Source organism: Oryctolagus cuniculus, chromosome 20 (assembly GCF_964237555.1).
Source record: "Oryctolagus cuniculus chromosome 20, mOryCun1.1, whole genome shotgun sequence".
In the NCBI taxonomy this organism is placed as follows: domain Eukaryota; kingdom Metazoa; phylum Chordata; class Mammalia; order Lagomorpha; family Leporidae; genus Oryctolagus; species Oryctolagus cuniculus.
Window position 1 is genome coordinate 35,877,690 of NC_091451.1, and position 21,014 is coordinate 35,898,703.

The window sequence follows — 21,014 nt, forward strand, 5'->3', positions numbered from 1 at the left end:
ACTGTTTTTCCTTGTCATTATTCCTCAATTCAGTAGTAACTAGTTACACTACTGAACACAGTGTGCATGGTGTATCAAGAGGACTCAGAGTACACACAAGAGGCTGTGCAAACAGTAAACCATTTAGAACACAAGACTTGAGCATTTGGGGCCAGTGTTGTGGTGCAGTGGGTTAAACTGCCGCCTGTGACACTAGCATCCCATAGGGGTGCTGGTTAGAGTCTTAGCTGCTCCGCTTCCAATCCAGCTCCCTGCTAATGGGCCTGAAAAAGCAGTGAAGGATGGCCTAAGTGCTTGGGTCCCTGCACCCACTTGGGAGACCTGGATGCAGTTCCTGGTTCCTAGCTTCTGGCTCTGGTCTGGCCCAGCCCCGACTGTTACAACCATTTGGGGAGTGAACTAACAGATGATCTCGTTTGTCCTCACTTTCAAATAAATGAATCTTTAAAGGGGGAGGGGGAAAAAAAAAGACTTGAGCATTCAAAAGTTGGAACCAGTCCCCCATGGAGAGTGAGGGACAACTGTTCTTGCAACTCTGAGATGGTTTTACAAAATGGAAATGCCATACCTGGCACATCAGGGTGTCCTTTGCCTTTGTCCAGGGATCGCCTCCCCGTGTCGATTCTACAAAAACAACCAAAGCCAGCACCAGGATGGGGGAGGCAGCAAGGTCACAGGCTGCACTTGCCCCACCCCAGTGCTGACTTGACCATTCTCACAGATGGCACCAAGGCCAAGTGCTGGGCACGCAGGGTGAAGCACCGGGGAAACAATCGGCCGTCTCAGAACTGCCTGGGAGCATACACTCGTCTCCCCCTGCAGCGAGCACCTCCATCTTCAGTGTCTAAGAGCAAAGCAATGAGTGTATGTGTGGTGCAAGTAGCAGCTAGCGAGTGGGACTGCAGCCCACACAGCTGCCGCCTCTTACCTGGGACAAGGCACGGAGGGTGGTGGCAGCTCCGCCCCCAGGCCCAGCCATCCTTGTCCCAGAGGTGCCAACACTGCTTGGTTCAGAAGAGAGAAGGCTGTTCCAGACCCAAGCTGGGACAAACCCCTGGGGTCTGATGTAATGAGAACCTGTCCTGGGGGTCAGGAGCATCCCTGCTGAAACTGTCTCTGTCCAAGTGCCTTGAATGAGCCCTTCTTTACCCACTTGGATGGCTGTTAGTCTCAGCGAGAGTCTGATCATCTGGCAGATGTTCAAACAGTCTCCAACAACCTTTATTTATTTATTTATTTTTATTTATTTATTTTTTTTTTTGACAGGCAGAGTGGACAGTGAGAGAGACTGACAGGGAGAAAGGTCTTCCTTTGCCATTGGGTCACCCTCCAATGGCCACTGCAGCCGGCGCACTGCTCTGATCTGATGGCAGGAGCCAGGTGCTTATCCTGGTCTCCCATGTGGTGCAGGGCCCAAGCACTTGGGCCATCCTCCACTGCACTCCCTGGCCACAGCAGAGAGCTGGCCTGGAAGAGGGGCAACTGGGACAGAATCCAGCGCCCCGACTGGGACTAGAACCCGGTGTGCCGGCTCCGCAAGGTGGAGGATTAGCCTAGTGAGCCACGGCACCGGCTCCAACAACCTTTTAAAACCTCAGTATCGGGGCTGGCACTGCGGTGTAGCAGGTAAAGCCGCCGCCTGCAGTGCCATCATCCCATATGGGTGCTGGTTCGAGTCCTGGTTGTTCCACTTGGATCCAGCTCTCTCCTATGGCCTGAGAAAGTAATAGATGGCCCAAGTCCTTGGGCCCCTGCACCCACGTGGGAGACTTGGAAGAAGCTCCTGGCTCCTGGCTTCGGATTGGCACATTTTGGCCATTTTGGCCATCTGGGGAGTGAACCAGAAGATGGAAGACTGGAAGACCTCTCTCTCTGCCTCTGCCTCTCTGCCTTACAAATAAATAAATAAATCTTAAAAAAAAAAAAAATCCAGCCAGTGCCACGGCTCAGTAGGCTAATCCTCCACCTGTGGCACCAGTACACGGGGTTCTAGTCCCGGTCGGGGCGCCTGATTCTGTCCCGGTTGCTCCTCTTCCTGTCCAGCTCTCTGCTGTGGCCCAGGAGTGCCGTGGAGGATGGCCAAAGTGCTTGGGCCCTGCACCCACATGGGAGACCAGGAGAAGCACCTGGCTCCTGGCTTCGGATCAGCGCGGTGTGCCGGCTGCAGTGGCCATTGTGGGGTGAACCAACGGAAAAGGAAGACCTTTCTCTCTCTCTCTCTTCTCTACCTGTCAAAAAATAAAATCCACAGTACATGGCGCTGGTGTTGGGCCACAGCAGGTAAAACCACTGCCTGCCACACCAGCAACCCTCAACCCTTATGTGTGCCGTTCATGTCCCAGCTACTCCACTTTCGATCCAGCTCCCTGCCAATGCTCCCGGGAAAAGCAGCGGAAGATGGCCCAAGTGCTTGGACCCCTGCCACCCAAACGGCAGACCCGGATGAAGTTCCTGGCTTCAGCCCAGCCCAGCATTAGCTGTTGCAGCCATCTGAGGAGTGAACCAGTAGATGGAGGATCTCTGTCTCTCTGCATCTCCCTTTTTCTCTGTAACTCTGACTTCCAAGGTAAAATCATTTAAAAAGTACCTCACCATCCTTTTCTCTAGGAAAGAGCCACCCCCAAAGAATCCTTCATTTTTTAAAGCAGCCTCTTCCCAGGCAGCAGCAAGTACATGCTAGTAGCTGCAGAAGCTGCTCTGTCATGTCTCTGGCTCAGTGCCCGACGGTATAAGCCACTGCACAGGCTGCCACAAGGGGCTGAGTGGACCAGTTACCCACAGGCCACTCCCTGCTAAGTTCAGAGCCAAACAAGAACTGACACACAAGTCGGATGGGGCCTGGCTCCCTCCCTCTGCCCCCATTGGGTCTGCGAGTGTGCGCTGGCCACCCTACACAGAAGGAGAGGACACTGGGAAGTCAATGCAAGAGGCCAGCCCTCCCCACAGCTTCTCATTACAGCCCCCAGCCCCCGTGCCTCTCGGAAGGAGAATCTAACTCCAGGCCAAGGTCTCAACTGCCTCAAGTCCTTGTACCTCATTCTGTCAAAAGGCACCAGAGAGCCCGCAACCCAGCGGCTTCAGCCCCCAGCGCCTTCCTGGGTGCCGAGACAGGGCCCCGAGCCTACATCCATCAGTTTCCAGCTGAACGTGTATCCACAACACTGGCTTTTCTGCAGGAGGTACCAAACAACTGGCAATTCTCCAGACGATTTTGTTTAAAAAGCCAGAGAGAAGCTCTCACGTTAGGGCAGGAGCACAGGGAGACAGAGGAGCAGTTCCTCCCAGCCATGGAAAATGACAAGGCACTGAGAGAAAATACAGCTCTTCAGAAGCAGAGACTGGTCCCAGTGTGGGTGTTTACACAGCCAGTCTGGGCTATGCATCAGAAGCACTGCAGATGTTCGTGGGGTACCCCGTAGCAGGTCCCGCCGGCCGCGAAGGCACTGGCCACAGACCGCACTGCTGCGGGACTGTGGCCACCAGCAGGCTTCCCGCAGAGCGACAGGGACTGCCCGGGCCTGCCTCCCACACCACTGTGCACGCAAGTCACTGGACACACCTGTCGGGGCGGATCCTGATTGAGCACAGCTGGGACGGGCAGAGAGCGTGCACTGCTCCTCCTGGCGGCACTGCTGGTCCCAAGTGCTGGTCCCAACTGCGTCACCAAGTGCAGCTCAGGGATCAATGAGAACTGTTCCACACACCTGCCACAGGCCAGGACCCTCCAGCGCGCTGTTCTGAAGACAGAGGCCACACCTGCTCCTCTACACGCAGCCTGGGGGAGAAGGGCCTCGGGCTGAGTGACTGGACCTGAAGTCCACGCACTTCAGAGAGGGCTCGCGGGTCCACGCGTGCCAGCCGAGGGGCCAGGCTGGCTGGGCAGAGGACAAGCAGAAGGAACAGGCGTTCACACTCCTCGGCCAGGACAGGTTTAATGGTCACAGGCCTGGTTCTTCCACACATACATACTTACAGTCACATATATAATATGTAAACATAGGCTGTGCATTGCTTACACATCCCAAAACCTGAGGCCCTGCCACCCCAGGCACACAGGACTGAGGCTGGACCCCCGGCCCCGCCCCCCGTGGTCCTAACCCTCCAGCAGGAGCTCGAGCTCCTCCAGCGGCAGGCGCACGCGCAGCTCCTTCTCGGTCATGAGGTCCAGCACCTCCTGCATGGCATCGGGGAAGTACTCCACAGCGTCCAGGTACAAGGCCTACCGGAGACAGACATGCTGGTCAGCCAGCCTCGCCCGCCAGCGGGGAGGGGCCCGGGAAGGCAGCAGGCCCCAGGGGAGCCTGCCCTCCAGCCCCTCGGCAGCCCAGGCTCCCCTTCACCCAGGCCTCTGGCCTCGGGCTGGGCACATTCGGGAAGGCCACCGCGACAGGCCTCCTCTTCCAACAGCAGACTCCCCGCGCGCTGCCCCGCCGGCCTGCACGGTGCCAAGGTGGGGAAGCAGCCACACGGCAGTGCCCCGGAAGCACCGTGCAGGCAGGGAGGCCCTGGGGAGCTGACGGTGCCGGGTCGTCACTTACCTTTGCCCACGGGCACTTCTGAAGCGCTCTGTAGAACACACCTTTACTTCTGTCTGTGTTTCCTAGGGAGACCTGAGGGGAGGAGGGCACAACGTGAGCAGCACAAACAGAGAGGGGCGGGCGACACAGACAGAGACAAGTCACGCCCAGCACTGTGCCGACGCTGCGGGGGCGCTGCAGGGACCGGGGACCCCGCAGGGCCGCCGCTGGGACCCTCCATGTCCTCTATTTCCTCCTCTCCTGCGAGCCACCTCGTCGTGGCCTCAGTCAGGAGCTTGGAGTGGGGCTGTGTGCAGGAGCTGAGCTCCCAACCCCACAGCGAGGCTTCACCAAGTTCATGGAAAAGCGGAGTTAAAAGATACGGTGTTTCAGTGCGAAAAGATAGGAGCCCACGCCTACTGCTTTTCAAAATGAATGTGCACTTCTGTGAACTCTGAAGATCTACTTGAACGACTGGCATTTTCTGAAACAATCTCAGAGAAAGGGGGTCACCAGGGCCGTGAGCTAGTCCGATTTCCCACGGGCAGCCTCAGGCTGAGGGTGCACAGAGGGCTCAGTTCAGCAGGTTCTCCCTCTAAACATGAAGCCCTTAGTGTCGACAGCCAGGACATCCCTCCCAGACTGACAGAGAAGGGGACACGATCGGGGCCTCCCGCAAGCTCCTCCAGGGAGCTCCATGCGGGCTGCATGCGGCTGCATTCCATCTCTGTGCCATCTCGGCCACCTGCCCGCCACACCTGCCATGCCCTTGGCACAGAGTTCCGCGGCCTCAGGCTCTTCTCAGACACGCAGCCAGGGCCACAGAAGGCAAAGGCACCAGTCTACTGCCACAGGACTCCTCCACCTGCCAAGGACGGCCTCACTCCCTTTCAGTTTTCCCAGGTTTACCCACACAGCCACAGGAACCATCACGGGCTGTCACCAACACCTGTGACAACCTTGCTTCAAGCAAAGCACAGTCTTCCCTGGCCACTCGACTGTCCCCATCCCCCCCGACAGACCAGCCACGTGGCTGGGCTCTCCCTGTGGCCCCAGTGCGGGCCTCCGGCTCTGAGCAGAGCACTGAGGGTTAGAACCAGGAAGCCAGAGGGTGGCACCATGGCTCACTTGGTTAATCCTCCGCCTGCGGCGCCAGCATCCCATGTAGGTGCCGGGTTCTAGTCCCGGATGCTCCTCTTCCAGTCCAGCTCTCTGCTGTGGCCCAGGAAGGCAGTGGAGGATGGCCCAAGTGCCTAGGCCCTGCACCCGCATGGGAGATCAGAAGCACCTGGCTCCTGGCTTCGGATCGGCACAGTGCCGGCCATAATGGCCATTTGGGGAGTGAACCAACAGAAGGAAGACCTTTCTCTCTGTCTCTCTCTCTCTGTGTCTATAACTCTGTCAAGTAAATAAAATGAAAAAAAAAAAAAAAAAAAACCAGGAAGCCAGTGTGGCTGCCTTCCCTTCCCACACCAACACCCTTCAGTGTCCTCTCCTAAAACATTCGCCCCACCCCCCAAAGTCTCACTTTCTTTTTGGAAAGGAGGAAAAACTGTGCCACTGTGCCTTCTCCACCCGCACAGCTAATCCTGGACCCAACACAGCAGGTACACAGCTGCCCACACTCCTGCCATCAGCCACCAGACAGCTTCACAATCAGGTGTGGGGGCTCAACCCCAGGCGGCAGCTCATTTTCCCACGCCTGATTCTGTGCTCTGAGCGTGGCCTTGCAGACAGCCCGGCCCTCTGACTACAGCAGAGCCCGGCAGGAGAGGAGTCACTGGCTCTCCACCTGACTCTCCTGCTCCCTCTTCCTCGTCTTCCAAACATCCTCATCTTGACGACCCAGACTTCTGCTAACACTCCTGTCGCGGCTCCTCCTCTTCTGGAGTCTCCGTGGTACTCCCGGTCCCCCAGTTCCACTTCCAGTAAACGACTGACCTTGGCCAAGGCGGGGGATCTCAGGGCTCTGCCCAAGTCTGCACTCAACCCATGAGGGAGCAGAGCTGGCCTCGGAGGGCACCCAGGACCGGGCCAAGGATGCTCTCGGTGAGGGCAGGAACTGTGATAGCCCAGCGGCCCAGGAACCAAGTCCCACACGCAGCATTTCAAGAGTTCAGCCAACGAGCCGCTCAGGTACGGACGCTCTGAGTCACCTGAGTCTCACTAGCAATTCTCTCCTACAGGAGTGGGGGCAGGGGTGGGGGCAGCGGCAGATTCTGATCTGGCTGGGGCCCCAACAGCCCAGCAAGTGTGCAAGCCCCGTCTAGACACGCGTGCGACAAATCCCATCCAGACACGCGTGCGAGCCCCCGAGCAAACAAGCTGCCTGTGCAGTGCCCCTCACTGGCCGGCGTTCCTGTGCCGTACTGTCTGACGTGCGGGAAGCAACCACTCTGGGAAAATAAGGGAGATGGCGGAGTTTTCAGGCTTTCGCAAAATCTGATTTTTTTAAACCAATCTGAGCACTCTTAGCTGATACCAATTTAAATGATTTGACACAACTGATATGCAACCCTAACCAAAGAAAAATAAACCCGCCTCTCTAACACTTCATGGGGGTGTTCCTGAGGCTGGCCTTTCGCTGGAAGGGTCTTCCCCTTCCCACCCACTTTGGTAAAGTGACCCTAACTCTGCCACCTGTCAACAGGAAGGAAATTCACAACTTTAAAATGCCACTGTTCCCTTTCACCAGCCCCATGAAGTCAGCTGACTTCTCTATTAAAATTCCCTTCCCTATGATGTAGGTGGATGACCAAATTAAAGAACTTAAGTATTCTGGTAGTAACTGCAATTCTGGTCAAAACAAGCTGTTTTGCCAAAAGTGTTAAGGTCCACACACAACAGGTCTCTCCTAAAATAGGTTTAACCTGCAAAGTGCCAGCCTCAGTGGAAATGTTAGCACTCTCTGTCCAACTCCTTCCTCCCTTCCCTGTACTCCCTACAGCCAAGAGTCATTGGTGCAGGGGAAAGGCAAGCAAGCAAAGCAAGTGTGCCCGACGCATGTGTGTGTGACCACGAAAGGCACGAACACACCAGCTAGCCAACGACCCTCCTCCAGGGACCTGAGTGCTCACAACGCCCCCAGCTCTTCCCCTGCCTCCGCCTGGCATGTGGGCCCCAATTTGATGTTTTCACTGTGTTCAACAAGGCATTCAGAGCCCACACAGATGCCTCAGGACGGCTCGTGAGTCACTGCTCTAATTAATCTGAGTTCCGACACCACTTTACAGAAATTCCTCAACCCAGATGTTTTTCCAAGTCAACAGGCTTTGTTGTCTATAACCCAACCAAACACGGTTCACGGAAGCTTCTGAGTAAAAACACTGAGCACATCTGTACCTTACCCTTAGTCTAACCGGGGAGGCCAGCATATGTCAAGCTTGACCTTGACACATGCAAAGGCCTTTCCTCTGTGTAGAAAGACTGGCAGGGACTGGTGCTGTGATGCAGGCTAAGCCTCTGCCTGTGTTGCTGGCATCCCACATGGGTGCTGGTTCAAGTCCTGGCTGCCCCTCTTCCCATCCAGCTCTCTGCTATGGCCTGGGAAAGCACTGGAAGATGACCCAAGTGCTTGGGCCCCTGAATCCGCGTGGGAGACACAGAAGAAGCTCCTGGCTTCAGATAGGCACAGCTCCGGCTGTCATCGCCATTTGGGGAGTGAACCAGCAGATGGAAGACCTTTCTCTCTGTCTCTCCCTCTCTCTAACTCTACCTCTCAAATAAATAAATTAAACAAACAAAAGAAGACTGACAGAATATTTGTGCTGTGCATACCAGAGAGGTTTCACTAAAACCCAGGTCTCCCGGCCCTGTGCCCTAAGCTGCCAACTCTGAAGAACAGGCCGTGGCATCGGGGTGCCACAAGCACCGTACCACCTAAGAACTTCTGAGGGCCTCCATCTCACACCAGGAGCCAACAGAAATCCAAGCTCTGGTCTGAAGAATAAACAGTAGGGAGAGGCACATGTCTGTGGCAATTCATTTCTGATGCCGCGTCTGCCCCAGCACTGTGTCTGTACGGATCAACAGCTGCGCCCAGGTAACATGTCCGCAGTGACCCGGGGCCTTCAGCACACTGCCCCATTAGAGTCCAGGGAAGCAACCAGATACATTCTGGGATCTAAGACAGGAGTCCAGAGGAGGCCCACACCTCTCCTAGCTCCTAAATGTATTGTTTGTTTGTTTGTTTGTTTTAATATATAACCACAGAAAACAAATACTTATTAGATAAGACTTGAAAATCAACACTAATCAGTTTTATGTACTTCTTGAGTACAGACTGAAATGTTCTTCTTTTTTTTTAACTAAAGAACAGATACCTAGCAGGTAATACCGTACAGCTTTAAAGTTTAGTTTTTAGAATACACAAGGGCTAAACAAGTGATTAAAAAATATTATGTAACTAATCCAACTGTATTCTGTTACAATCCATCAGGATGTTCTTGGGTTAAATAGAAGTATAGGAAGTTCTAAGTTCTGGCTGTCTTTCCTTTACTCCACCATCAAGGTCTTATCTACCACACATTCTTCAAGGGTCTCTCCATCTTTTTACACCCCAGCTTTGCCTTATCTCAAATGGAAATGCTCAAATACTCTGGGTTGTGAGAATTTATCCTACAGAAATAATCAAATACATAGACAAGACTTAGAAACAACAACAGCCATTCCTGGCTTCTGAGAAGTTTGACATTCACTAGAGGTCACCTAGATGTGACTCAGCTGCCTTACACAAGTGAGAGGCCCGAAGACTGTTTCTAGAATACTGGGCCAGCACTGTGGTGGGCTAAGCTGAACCTGCAACACTGGCATCCCACATGAGTGCCATTTCAGGTCCCAGCTATTCCACTTCCCATCCAGCTCCCTGCTAATGTGCCTGGGAAAAGCAGTGGAAAATGACTCAAGTGACTGGGCCCCTGCCACCTGTGTGGGAGACCAGATGGAATTCCAGTCTCCAGCTGTTGCAAACATTTGACAGTGAACTAATGGAGAGAAGCTGTCTCTTCCTCCTCACCTTGTGAATAAATGAATAAATCTTATTAAAATTTTTAAAAACAGAATAACACCACCCACTTGGCAACAGATGTTATCACAGTAAATGAGGCCCAACCCACTTGCAAGTCTCTAATGCAAGGGCAAGACAACTCAGGCTTCACAAAACTCATCTGCACACTCAGATTAAATGTTGGCTCCCTGATCCCATCACCAAGGAACTTCTAAGTGCAGATGCTGCTTTGGAAACGCCCACTTTTAAAACCACGTTCTAGACTGAATCCTGTTTTTTAATAAGGACCTGGAACTTCTTATGAGCAGAATGGCAAAGACTTTTGTCTCTTTCAAATGAAAGCTCTTAGACCATTTTCCAAGACGCTAACTCAATGAAGTCAACCCAGATAACCCACGTTAAGTTCTATTCTTTCTAGCAAGTATCTGGAGTAAATATGTAACTCACGACCCTCTCAAGACCTAGGAGACCTGACTTTAGTCCATCAGAGTCCCCGTAAGGGCAAGCCAGCACCAGTAAGTGTGAGAGTCAAAATGAGTCCCTCCCAACATCCCATGCGTGCCTGCTGAGTACGTGCATCTTCTCACAGATGAAGAGTTCAGCACAGAAACACAGTCGTGGGGCTGCCACCTGCAACGCCAGCATCCCACATGGGCACTGGTTCAAGTCCCGGCTGCTTCGGCTTCCAATCCAGCTCCCTGCTAGTGTGCCTGGGATGACAATGGAAGATGGTCTAAGTGCATGGGCCCCAGCACCCATGTGGGAGACTGGGAGGAAACTCCTGGCTCCTTGCTTCTGTGTGGTCCAGCCCTGGCCATTGTGGCCATTTGGGGAGTGAATGAGCAGATGGGAGGTTCTTTCCCTCTTTCCCCACAACTCTACCTTTCAAATAAATCTTTTTTTTTTTTTTTGACAGGCAGAGTGGACAGAGAGAAAGGTCTTCCTTTGCCGTTGGTTCACCCTCCAATGGCCACTGCGGCCGGCATGCTGCGGCCGGCCACTGCTCTGATCCGATGGCAGGAGCCAGGTATTTATCCTGGTCTCCCATGGGGTGCAGGGCCCAAGTACTCGGGCCATCCTCCACTGCACTCCCGGGCCACAGCAGAGCTGGCCTGGAAGAGGGGCAACAGGGACAGAATCTGGCGCCCCGACTGGGACTAGAACCTGGTGTGCCGGTGCCGCAAGGTGGAGGATTAGCCTAGTGAGCCGCGGCACCAGCCCTCAAATAAATCTTAAAAAAAAAAAAAAAAAAAAAATCACAAAATCTAAATATTTTCTTACCAAAAAGTTCAAATACATCCTCCACAGTAGGGGGCACTGGCTGCCATCATCACGCCGCAGCGCATTCTCGAACAGGGCCGTGATCCGGTGCGTCAGGCCAGTCTCGGGAATCGTGCAGTGGACCTCTCCACCACCTACCCTGCAAGGCAAAGGCTCGTGTCACCGGAGACGGCCTGCCCCCGCACCACAGCAGCCAGGGCCGCTTTAGTGATGGCGGGCACCAGCACCAGCACCAGCACGAGCAGACAGTGTGAGGCAGTGTCTGTCCCAGCGCTGGTGGGAAGCTAGTGCGCAGGGCGGGCGTGACGTGCCCTCGCCGCGGCCAGAGGAAGGCAGCACCCAGCGCTCTGCGGCTGCTACACCACGCTGCATCCATCTAGAGATCACACACAAACTCCGCACGTTCCTGCTGTCTAAAGAGATCACACACAAACTCCGCACGTTCCTGCTGTCTAAGGAAGCCTTCCCTTTAGTCCACAGAACACAAATTCTGCTTCACAGGGAGGAAAGGACGAAGGGTCACACAGAGTGACTCAAATCCCAGAGGAGGAGAGCGAGCAGGCACATCAGGTGGAATACCACTGGCAAGGCGATTCTGCCTCATTTATAAGGCCGGGGGTAGCAGCAGAAAGATTCTAGGAGCAATGATGATGCCCAAGCTAGCTGCTTCTCGAGACTGTCATTAACAATCGGGTTAAGAAAAAAAAAACTATACCAAAAGGTGGCAATTAAAACATGACACCTGGGGAGGACACTCTGGCACACGGCAGAGGAGGCTGCCACTTCAGATGCGCGCGTCCCCTATCAGAGAGCCTGCTGGGAGGCCAGGCACCTCCACTTCTGACCCAGCCTCCTGCTAAGGGGTCCTGGAACACAGGGGCAGACGGCCCAAGTGCTGGGGCCCCTGTTGCTCAGGTTCTGGGCTCCTAGCTTCAGCCTGGCCCCGTCCTGACTACTGCCAGACATGTGGGGAGTGACCAGCGTAGGGAAGTCGATCTATCTTTCTCTCTCTCGGTGCCTTCCAAGTAGATGAAAATAAAGACATTAAACCACGATGTTGTTGCCAGCAGCAACACTGACTGAAGCTAGCCTGGGATATGCAGTCTCTCTGTGCCAAGCACTTTCCCCAGGACCTTTCAGAGCGCCCAAGGCGGCAGGTTCCTTATTCCCATTGGACAGAAGAGAATCTTTCAGAGGTGAGGGCTTGCCCACGGTCCCCCAGCCAGCAGGTGGCACGGCTGGCACTGGCCTCCAGAGCCCCTACTCTCAGCTGGTGTGCTTTCACTGCAGCCCCTTGGGTCACACACACACACACACACACACCAGAAGCAACCCCCAGGATTCCCGAGAGCATGGCCGAAGCAGACAGCCCGAGGCACCTAATGAGAGAGGGTGCTACCTTGTACCCATCTGCTTCATCTCTCATGATGGCACTGCACAGCACCTGGAGCAGCCCAGCCAAGGCTCCAGCCCTGTGCAGCCTGGAGCTCCCTGTTCCTGAGGCCGTGCAAGTGCTCAGGGACCCCCAGGTCTGTGGGACTCTGGAATCACCTCTGGACCGTCTCCACCAGCCTTCGCCTCATCTTCTCAGCTTCAATTGCAAACAGCCAAGGCTCCAAGGGTTTGGCAGACCTGGTGATTGCAGCGAAGAATCTTCTAGTCTTGCTGGCACTGTGGGACTTATTTTGCACCTGCACGTATGACCTCCAAAGGACCTGGTTGCCAGGATACAGCTGTAAAGCCTCTGAGAGCGCCTCTCGCAGAGGAGCCAGAGGGTAAACGCTGACTCTCATGTGGAACTGCAGCAGAGTCGTGTGCATCAGGGTGACCGCTTCGAGGACTCCGCTCAGACTCGGGGAGCCCGCTCTGTCCTCCAGGCCAGAGCCTTCCGGGAAAACACACTCCTTCAGTCTGGCAAACACCTGCTCATACACCCGCACAGCAGCGTCAATCCCTACAGTCAAATACTGGAAGAGCATAAAGCACCTGACCAAGCTGATCAGGCAGCTAACGGAAGGGACAGGCGCTGGAGTGGGGCCACAGCTCTCACTCAGGCTGTCCTGCAGCGCGTGCTCGTAAGCCTTCCGGGCCTTCAGAATGTGCACAGCCAACACCTGCCCCGTGTAGGGCGCGTAGGGACTGCTCTCGGTCAGTCGGGTTAATACGTGGACAGCTCGGGCCGTGGCGGACCCCGTGGAGTCTGGCGACAGCTCCGTCTCCACCTCCAGTTGGGCATAGAGCAGACTAAGCTCACAGAGTTCATGGTCCTTCAGGTCTCTGCTTCCCACCAGGCTGAGCGCCGTATCGAAAACTTTCCTGGAGTCCTCGGTGTTGCCAAGCAACCACTCCAGATGCGCATACTGCTTCCAGAGGCAAAAGTTGTTGCGGTTTTCTGGCTCCTTAAGGAGATTCTTTGCTAGTTTTTTGCAGTTTTTCCCCTGTGATTTTAATCTCTTCTTATTTTTAGTGTGAAGACACCAAATGACCTATTGGAAAAAAGAAAGAAAGGATAACTCCAGGGGCTGTGTAGCTCTAAAGCTGCCAGCTAGAAAGCACTGAGGACAGAAAGGCAACTGCACTTCCTCATCACACATCTGCTGAACACCAGCGCTCTGAGAAGGACCAGGGCCCTAGAGCAATACACCCGGATTTCTACCTGGAATCTCCCTAAATGATGTTCTTCTCCAACCAGACTTTATAAAAGACACTATTCTGGGGCCGGCACCATGGTTCACTTGGCTAATCCTCTGCCTGCGGCGCCGGAATCCCATATGGGCCTCGGGTTCTAGTCCCGGTTGCTCCTCTTCCAGTCCAGCTCTCTGCTGCGGCCCGGGAAGGCAGTGGAGGATGGCCCGAGTGCTTGGGCGCCTATACCCGCGCGGGAGACCAGGAAGAAGCGCCTGGCTCCTGGCTTCGGATCGGCCTAGCTCCGGCCGTAGTGGCCATCTGGGGGCTGAACCAACGGAAGGAAGACCTTTCTCTCTGTCTCTCCCTCTCACTGTCTATAACTCTGTCAAATAAATAAATAAAAAATCTTAAAAAAAAAAAAAAAGTCACTATTCTGATTCAACCCGGTGTGTGTAAGCTACAGTCAAGGCTTGGGAACATTGGGCGTTAAGTCAATACTGATGGCGACCAGCAGAGGGCAGAACAGCCGATGCAGACTAACTTCCATCAGAAAGACACAGTAAGGGAAAGTAAGTAGCTTATTTTATCTATGTTAATAAGCCCCTAAGCCCTATAACCCTGCTTTAGCTTAAGCTGCTTCTTAACACTAACTGCTCATATAATCACAGGCATCTGCTAATACCAGACTCAACACAACAGGCGGCCCCAGAGTCACGGGGAGCAAGGCAGGCTCCACTTTCCTCCCCGAGTCCCCTCTGAGGACGACCACAAACTCCCACCCCCCACCCTGGAGTCATCGGAGGAAGAACTCCCAGACCTCTTCCCCTCCTCCAGAAACACCGCCGTGACACCGCGAGGCCCCGGCACGGGCAGGCGCTGCAGTTACCTTGGCAATCTCGTACTGCAGCCAGGAGAAGCAGAGCTGAGACTTTTCCTTGCCTGAAAACAAAGGCATCACAAGGTGGAAGATGTTGCGGATGAAGTCCTCGCCCTCCCGACCGTGACCCCTGGTCCACCGCCGACAGCCCAGCGGGTCCATCCGGCCAACGCTGCTGACACCAGAAAACAAAGGGCTGAGGGACGTCAAGGGCTTTTCATCATAAAGTCCATTATCAAAGATGCTATTCTCGTCCATAGCCAGGTAAAGGCAGGAGGCGGGAGGTGTGAAGCCAGAAGGCACGCCCAGGACCTGCAGAAAGGCCTCGACGAGTCGGAACTGAAGATCGGGACTGCAGAGTCTGATGAGAGACTGTCCAACGTCATCAAACAGCACCTGCAACAGAGACGGAACCAGTGGCCCATTTAATGAAACAAAGCTTCCAACTGTTATATGGATGTAGGAATAATTCAACATCATTACATTTTAAGTAGGCAGGCACTAAGTTTTCTGCAAAATTCGAGAAAGCAACGTGGACAGCTGGAGATTAACTCCCAGCTGCCCTGCTGCGCCATTATCGTTTTCACACATCCAGGCAGCACTGGGACACAGGCAAGGCACCAGCAGGCTCAAGCCCAAAGCCTTCAAAGTCTCCTGCTGGATTTGTAGAAAATCTAGACTCAGGTTCACTTCCAAAAGCACACGCAATTCTTTCATAGTTGCTTTGATAAATTATAACTGTGAAAATCTTTTTAGAAGGGAAGATAAGAACGTAACAATCTACAGCTTCTTTGTATAAAACTGCTTCAGGATATGAAAAACAGGCTCCAAACAGATGAACAGGAGTAAGGTAAGAAACTACTACACGAGCAGTGGACCAGGGTAAGAACAATTAGTAGAGCACAAGAAGAACTCTCAGTGTTCACAGCTGGTTTCATGTAATAATGACAAGCAGACTACCCTCTGACTCAAGCCACTGCTGAACTGATTGGTCTCTGTGGCTCTCAGCAAAAAGGAAATCAAAACATAAGCACAATAAATGAGACTGTCTGGGCTGAACTCACCAAACCATCAATTCATCACAAGGTTCTTCTCCCTTGGGCTTTGCCTGGACAAAGAGCTGAATGACCAGAACTTGCCCCACAGCAGTCTGCTCCCAAGCCCAGCTGACAACAGGCTGCCATGAGAACCAACCCACTGAAGGACAGCCAGGAACTCATAAAATCCCAAAACCAAAAGGAGATCCTGCTCTCTACACCTGCAGCTTCAGCCAGGAGAGGGGCTTCCCACGCAGACGTCTCCCACAACACTCACTGCACCGGGCCTCCCCGAGGTCACCCCTCCTTCCTCTGCCCAGAGAGCCCCTCTTCCTCTGCCCCCCTTCTCTGTGTGCTGTATGCAGCCTGGCTACCCCATTCCCACTCCTCACACGGGCCGGCACCCTGGGGCCTTCAGCCTTGCCCTCGTACCAAATAAAGATTCCTTCAACATGCAAGAATGTTACTGGGACGAGCACTGCTCCAGGCTTGGTGATGGTTACACGGCAGCAAACCAAGTTCCCTGCCTGCAGAGCATGGCTGCCATGATTCCTGTGTCGTACGTGAAGGGCATCACATGTACAGCACGTCATATGCCAAGTAACCTTCAGAATCTAGTGAAACTGTGTCAATTCAAGGTACCAAAACAGCACTTCTTCCTTCATTTTAATGCAAAACCTCTAGAGCTGCTGGCCACTAAACACAAAGCAGCATGTACATGTATCAAATCTTACAGTGACCGTGAGTAAGACCACGCAGGCCAAGTGCCTGCACCCAACACCAGTTATCTCTCTGCATGACAGGCTGTGCCTGACTGTCCCAAAACGGACTCTGCATTCTGTCGCTCATCTTCGAGTCAAATCTAGCAGCTGTCTTTACAGATCCAAAAATGGGCTAGGGAAAGAAGACACAGGTAGAGATCTAGGATAATGATCATGTTTTTAGAACCTGAGCCCATGGGTTTCCAGATGAAAAATTAACAACCTGCCAGGTGATCTGCCGCGGGGTGACCACGAGAGCCTGCCCTCCTGCTGGGGCAGCGACTGCTCAGGTGCCTGCACACTCCGTCAGCAGCCAGCCACACTCTGTGCTGACACAGGGCAGCACCAAGTTTCCCCAGACACCGGCAGGAGCAGGCCAGCCTCTCCTAAGCCTGCCACGTGCTCGGAGAGCCCCAGCCACCTGCGTCCCGACAGCCAGACACAACACGAGTGGGAGGACAGCAAAGAGCTCCAGGGTGGAGCGTACGTGCCTGTCTCTCAGGATCCTCACAGTCGTCCTCTGTCTGCTTCTTGCTCTTATCAGGGCGCCAGGGCCGCCAATGCCTGTGGTCTCGGGAACGCTCAGCAGCAAGCCAGATTCGCCACCTGGGCAGAGTCTTATCCTTTATCTCCTGGTCGTCCTCTTCCGGCTCATCATCATCCTCATCTAGACAAGAAGGAAACTTCAAGTTCACCTGAGCGGCCAAATACCCACCATCGCTACCCAATCTGCCTGCTAGGCCAGCCTCCGCACGTGCACCCAGGGGGCCGAGGAGAGTCCGAGCCATGCCAGCCCTTCCAGGGCACTCGGCGGGTTCAAGGTCTCTCTCACCATCAGTTGGGGTCCCAAGAGAACCAGGCAGGTAAGGAGATGGAATCCGGAGATTTTTAATGCTATCGCAGGAATTATGATGGGAACGAAATATTCTAGAACAGCACCATCCAACAGAACTTTCTACAATGATGACATGCTCCACACCTACACTAAGACAGTAGCCAGCAGCCACAGCAGACTTACTGGGCACTTGAAATGTAGCTAGTCAAGGAGCTGAATTTTTTTTTTAAAGATTTATTTTATTTATTTGAAAGACAGAGTTACAGAGAGAGGCAGAGAAAGACAGGTCTTTCATATACTGGTTCACTCCCCAGATGGCCACATGGCCAGAGCTAAGCTAATCCAAAGCCAGGAACCAGGAGCTTCCTCCAAGTCTCCCACGTGGGTGCAGGGGCCCAAGCACTTGGGCCATCCTCTGCTGCTTTCCCAGATGCACCAAAAGGCGAGCTGGATCAGATATGGAGCAGCGGGGACTCGAACCGGTGCCATTATGGGATGTGGGCACTGCAGACCAGGGCTTTAACCTCTGTGCCATAGTGCCGGCCCCAAGGAGCTGAATTCTTTAAAATTTTATTTTAAATAACCACATGTAGTTAGAAGTACTGTATTTTGGGGGGGGGGGGGGGGACAGGCAGAGTGGACAGTGAGAGAGAGACAGACAGACAGAGAGAAAGGTCTTCCTTTACTGTTGGTTCACCCCCCAATGGCCGCTGCAGCTGGTGTACTGTGCTGATCCAAAGCCAGGAGCCAGGTGCTTCCTCCTGGTCTCCCATGCGGGTGCAGGGCCCAAGCATTTGGGCCATCCTCCACTGCACTCCCGGGCCACAGCAGAGAGCTGGACTGGAAGAGGAGCAACCAGGACAGAATCCGGTGCCCCAACCAGGACTAGAACCTGGGGTGCTGGCACCACAGGCAGAGGATTAGCCTATTGAGCCGCGGCGCCAGCCAGAAGTACTGTATTATTTAGAAAGCTAAATGATATTTCAATGATATTTCAATGGCCTTATAGTTAATTAGGACCTAGGCTCACTTGAAATTGCTTTTTAAAAAAGTCTCTCCTCTATAACTGCCTTTCAAATAAAATTAATCTTAAAAAAAATAAAATTAAAATTAAAAATAAGAAGCTGGCATTATGGCACAGCAGGTTAAGCTGTTAGAATTGGCTGCTCCACTTCCAATTCAGCTTCATGCTAATGTGCCTAGGAAAGCAGCAGAAGATGGCCTGAGTGCCTGAACCCTTGCCAGTCATGTGGGATCTGTGGAGTTCCAAGTTCCTGACTTGGGCCTGGCCCAGACCTGGCCTTTGTGGGCCTTCGGAGAGTAAGCCAGTGGATGGAAGCTTGCTGTCTCTCCCTCTAACTCAACCTTTCAAATAAATAAATCTTTAAGGAAAAAAAGAAGTCAACTGACAATATACTCTGTGCAGAATAGAAGAGAAAAACTGAGTCATCTGTGAAGTATAATATTAAGAAACCAACCAGTGAGGTATGTAACATGGTACAGCCACACAGGAAACATTTTGGCAGTCTCACTTAAAACTAAACACACACTTATCCTAACTGCACTCTTGGGCACAGCCCCAAGCAAAAACCTATACACTAATGCTCGTAACAACTTTGTTCATCACTGCCAGCAGCTTTACTTGTACAGCCCAAAACTGGAAACAGCTCAAATGTTCTACAGTAGGTAGACAACCATACAAGCATACATCTATACCATGAAATACTACTCAGCAATAAAAATGTCCACCCACTGATACACTAACAACTTGCATGTCTCTAAGGAGAATTATGCTAAGTAAGACACTCAGACAGTCACAGAGGGCAGGTTATCTGGCACAGCAGTTAAGACCCTTCTTGGAATACCCACATCCCACACAGGAGTCTGAATTCCAGCTCTACTCCCGATCCCAGCTTCCTGCTAATGCATCCCCTGGGAAGTAGGTGCTGGTTCAAGCAGCTGAGTCCTAGCCACCCACATGGGACACCTGGGCTGAGTTCCCAGGTCCCTAGCATCTGGGGAGTAAACCAACAAACGTGAAGTCCTGTCTCTCTCTGCCTCTCAAGAACCAAATAATGTTTAAATAATTACTTAAAAAATTACATAGAAAACAAGTGTTGCCAAGATATGGGAGATATGGGAACCTTGTGCATTAATGGTGGGCTGTGATGGAAAATGGCAGTTCCTCAAAAAAATTCATTAAACGTAGAGGGACAGGCATTGTTGCGCAGTGGGTTAAGCCATCACTTTGATGCCAGCACCTCGTATCAGAGTGCATTTCAAGTCTCAGCTGCAACACTTCCAAATGAGCTCACTGCCGATGCACCTGGGAAAGCAGCAGAGGATGGCCCAAGTACTTGGGCCCCTGTGGCCCACATGGGAGACCTGGACTGTGCTCCTGGCTCCTGGCCACAGCCCAACGACTGAGGGCATTTCGAAAGTGAACGAGCAAATGAGAGCTATCTAACAAACAATGTCCAAATAAAGTATATAAAATTGACACTTTCTTACAACCAGAACTGGCTTTTTCAAAAAGTTACATACTGCATGAGTCCACTTGTTCTTTTACATGCACAACCTTTTGATCCTGCTAGTTTTCTAAAGGATTCTGTAACTAACTGAAAATAAATTCATTAAACTCAGTACAAGATTTCCCATAATGAAGATATCTGCAAAGATTTAGGGAATGCAAGCACCAACACATTCCTTAACCTGATACCAAAAATTAAGGTGCAGACAGCTGCACTAACTTTCAAAGAAAACTAACTTTCCATCTGATTCAGAGTGACAAGCGACATCTGACTCGTATTAGAGAAGCAGTGTTAACTCAGCCTCGGGACACCAGGATGAAACCACAGCTTCTACCCAACAGAAACGCAGAATGCAGCGATCGCCCCACACAGGTTCCACAGAGTCACACTCTCACTCCTTAACAAAAACACAAACAAAACAGCCTAAAACCGCAGACCCAGGCTGCGTCAGCCCCCCGAGGAAGCGGAGTTTCCAGGACTTCAGTCTCTGGTCCTCGCTGCGTCTGCAGACTCGGTGGTCAGGAGCAGCAGCACCTCCCCGGCACCACGCAGGCGGCTTCTCTGCACATACAGGACAAGTGCAGGCTCCTTCTGGGAAAGGGCGCTCCAGAGAAACCTGAGCGTGCAGCCTCCCACAACCCGAGCGCTGCAGGATCATCCCCGGTAGGTGCTGCCCAGAGCAAAAGTAACCCAGACACCTGAAGGGCCTCTTCCTGGACTTAGTGGTAGAAACGCCACCTGACCAGAGCTCTGAGCTGCCACACAGACACTGCCAAATCCAAAGCTGTCACTCTGCAATGAAGAAACCAAAGCCCAGAAAGGTCTGGGAAGGGCAGGCCAAGCCACAGGAAGGGCCACCTACATGCTGTCCTCACCCACCCCACCCCCAACACCTGCCCGGAAGCAGAGTGCCAGAAGTGCCACAGCAGTCTGACAGCTGCAAAGTCACGGCCATGAGCGTGTGGCTCCCAGCACGTGGAAAGCAGCTCCTTGAAACTGAGAGGTGCTACAAGTGTAAAATACACACTCAAGTTCAAATAGTATGAAAAACAAGGCAAAATCTCATAATTTTTAAATATTGATTGCCAGGTCTCAAATCAGCACCCGTATAGGATGCATGTGTCGCGGGATGAGGCTTAACTGCTACGCCACAGCACCAGCCCCTACCTGTTACTTTCTACTCTCTAATGTGGGTCCCAGATGATTTAAAATCACCTTTGTGGCTCCTACTACAGTCTACCACACAACTCTGTGTTAGAGCATGCACCTGGGAAGTACTTTGGGGTCATGCAGAGTAACAGCTACACCAATGCTAGGAAATAATTTCATAATTCTCCTAAAAAAGCCAAGTCCTTTCCACAGGATCTGTGGGTTAGTACGATGCCAAGACACCGTCCTAAACGCCCAGGAGAAAGAACGAGAGGAGGGGTGGGAAGCAGCAACATCACCTCTTCAGGAGCAAACTCCAGCAGAGGGGGGGAACCTCTTGTCTGCCCACGGCCTCTGAAAATGTGTAACGCCATTCATGGGCCGTGGAAAATC

The 21,014-nt window shown here is 52.8% G+C and overlaps 1 protein-coding gene across 4 annotated transcripts in view; it reads right to left on the reverse strand.

The window, feature by feature from the left end:
- NRDE2 (NRDE-2, necessary for RNA interference, domain containing) overlaps positions 1-21,014 on the reverse strand; it is an 83,826-nt gene that overhangs the window by 2,881 nt on the left and 59,931 nt on the right. For 2 of the 4 annotated variants that reach the window (XM_070065526.1, XM_070065529.1), the window contains 6 exons: positions 16,598-16,773; positions 14,318-14,704; positions 12,355-13,289; positions 10,804-10,942; positions 4,539-4,610; positions 3,914-4,219 (listed from right to left, as the gene is read on the reverse strand). In XM_070065526.1, coding sequence (XP_069921627.1) covers positions 4,094-4,219; positions 4,539-4,610; positions 10,804-10,942; positions 12,355-13,289; positions 14,318-14,704; positions 16,598-16,773 — 1,835 coding nt within the window. In that variant the 3' untranslated portion in view covers positions 3,914-4,093. Of the gene's footprint in view, positions 1-568; positions 625-3,559; positions 3,776-3,913; positions 4,220-4,538; positions 4,611-10,803; positions 10,943-12,354; positions 13,290-14,317; positions 14,705-16,597; positions 16,774-21,014 lie in introns of those variants that run through there. The other 2 variants (XM_070065525.1, XM_070065528.1) reach the window with 2 other exon arrangements.